This window comes from Corapipo altera, unplaced genomic scaffold, assembly GCF_003945725.1.
Source record: "Corapipo altera isolate COAL_440 unplaced genomic scaffold, ASM394572v1 132951, whole genome shotgun sequence".
NCBI lineage: Eukaryota > Metazoa > Chordata > Aves > Passeriformes > Pipridae > Corapipo > Corapipo altera.
The window spans coordinates 1-2,444 of record NW_020889007.1 but is presented as its reverse complement, the minus strand read 5'-3'; the positions used below and the strand labels follow the sequence as shown (position 1 = coordinate 2,444).

General features: G+C 64.1%; 1 protein-coding gene across 1 annotated transcript; it reads left to right on the top strand.

The window, feature by feature from the left end:
* Positions 1–290: 290 nt before the first annotated feature.
* On the top strand, positions 291–2,325 carry LOC113942120 (dynactin subunit 1-like; the record flags this gene model as incomplete). The annotated part of the gene is made up of 4 exons (XM_027633256.1): positions 291–470; positions 762–929; positions 1,808–1,822; positions 2,244–2,325. Coding segments are annotated over 4 exons (445 nt in total), but the record flags the coding sequence as incomplete, so codon positions are not given.
* Positions 2,326–2,444: the final 119 nt, after the last annotated feature.

Genomic DNA, 2,444 nt, shown 5'->3' with positions numbered 1-2,444 from the left:
CACCCATCGCTGCCTGTTCCTCACCCATCCCTGCCTGTTCCTCACCCCTCCCTACCTCCCTGGCTGCTGTGGGAGTCAGCTCCCTGCTCAGGGTGGCTTGTTACCTGTGGAGCTGATGATCCCAAATCCTAGCCAGATCTCCTGGAGGTGTTCTTGCTGTGGGCAGGGAGGTACTGCCTTCCAGATCCTGCCCTGGCCTCTCCCCATGATGTGTTGGGATGCTCAGGGTTGGACTGGGATCTGTTCCTGGGTTCCAGCTGTGGGTGCTGGTGATTTTGGGGCTCCCCCAGCTCCCGGAGCTCCCTGATTCCCTCCCTGCTGCTCCAGGGCGAGGAGCTCAGCGAGGCCAACGTGCGGCTCAGCCTCCTGGAGAAGAAGCTGGACAGCGCATCCAAGGACGCAGATGATCGTGTGGAAAAGATCCAGACGAAGCTGGATGAGACCCAGACACTGCTCAAAAAGAAGGAGAAGTGAGTGTGGGATGGGGCTGGGGATGTGGAGCTGCTGGAGAGAGTCCAGAGGAGGCCCCGGAGCTGCTGCCAGGGCTGGAGCCCCTCTGCTCTGGAGCCAGGCTGGGAGAGCTGGGGGGGTTCCCCTGGAGAAGAGAAGGCTCCAGGGAGAGCTGAGAGCCCCTTGCAGGGCCTAAAGGGGCTCCAGGAGAGCTGGAGAGGGACTGGGGACAAGGCATGGAGGAACAGGACACAGGGGGTCCTGGTCTGCGGCGTCCCTGGCTCAGCCATCCCTCCGTGTGCCCTTCCCAGGGAGTTTGAGGAGACCATGGACGCTCTGCAGGCCGACATCGACCAGCTGGAGTCGGAGAAGGTGGAGCTGAAGCAGCGGCTGAACAACCAGTCCAAGCGGACGATCGAGGGGCTCCGGGGGGGGTCCGGCCTCGGGCGTCGCCTCCATCGTGTCCGGCATCGCCGGCGGTGCGTGACCGGAGCGGGAACGGGGAATCCTCCTGGCACAGGCGCCAGGGGCCGTGTGGGAATGGTGCTCCCACAGCTGCCCTGGGCAGGCAGGGCAGGGGGCACCTCCATGGAGCCACCCGGGGTGTCCCTGCATGGCATGATCCCTGGAGCCATCCGGGGTGTCCCTTTGGCAGGATGATCCCATGGGATCCGTGCCTGCTGGGGCTCTCCTGGGCAGGGAGGGGTGCTGGAGCTCTGCTGCTCAAAGTGTCTGCAAAACCCACCTGGAGCAGGAGCAGGTGTTTGGTGTCTGGGGGCTGCAGGACAATGTGTGGCCTCCAGAACGGAGAGCTGGGATGTTCTTCAGGAATGACCAGGTGGCCATGGAGCAGCCTGGCCTGTGGCCCCAGCGTGGCAGGGACCTGGTGGGTCTGCAGCCTGAGCCTTTGGCCCTGATCTGGGATGGGTGACACCTGGATGACCATCCTCTGCATGCAGGGTGGAGCATCCTCTGGATGCAGCAGCCCTGGAATACAGCATCCTCTGGATGCAGCAGCCCTGGAATACAGCATCCTCTGGATGCAGCAGCCCTGGGATACAACATCCTCTGGATGCAGCAGTCCCTGTCCCTCCGCAGCCTCTCCCGTGTCCCCACATTCCCAGCCCTGGCTCCCGGGACACTGCTGGCACGTTCTCACTCCCAGAGGAGTGGGAGCAGCCCAGGAGCTCTGTCCTGCTGGGGCCACTCCCAGCTGCTGATATGTTGCTCCCAGAGCTGGGAATGGGATGAGCCCCCGACAGAGTCATGGGGAATGTGAGCTGCTCCAGCCCCAGCTCCTTTCCCACTCAATCCAGGGCTTTAATCCTGCTTTTTCTTGTCTCTCCCTGTGCTGCAGAGGAACAGCAGCGAGGTACAGACACACCCAGTGCATGAGGGGGGGAAAGGTGTCCTCGGGTGCCCAAATCCCTGGGTTTGGGAACAGGGGAAGGATCCAGGTCCTGCTCAAATGCTGCCTACCCTGGGAGCTGCTGGCTGGTGCCTCCCGGGGGACTGGGAAGGAGGGATGAGCGTGGGACTGTGGTGGGGGCAGAGTGGGGTGACTCCCACCTGGAGAACTGGGTCCCTGGAGCGCCTGGCACAGCCCCCACCCTCGGGAAGGGGCACTGGGAATGCTGAGGGGGGGGTGAGGGGTGCCGGGGACCTCTCCAGGGAGGTGCCACGTGTTGGGAATGTTTCTGTCGGTGCCAGGGCACACCTGGCAGCCGCCCTGTCCCTGTGCCCGGTGCCACCACCCCGGGTGACGTTGGTGCCTGTCCATCCCTCCCCTCCAGGTGTGGGTGCCGGGCAGGTGCCGGGAGGCGGCTCCGGCCCCGTGCAGGTGAAGGACTCTCCGCTGCTGCTGCAGCAGATTGACGCCCTGCAGCTCTCCCTGAAGCACCTCAAGAACGAGAACAACACGCTCAAGGTGGGGGGCCGGGCTCAGAGGGGTGGGGGGTGTCCAGGGGTATCATGGGATGTGGTCTGGGTGGGAT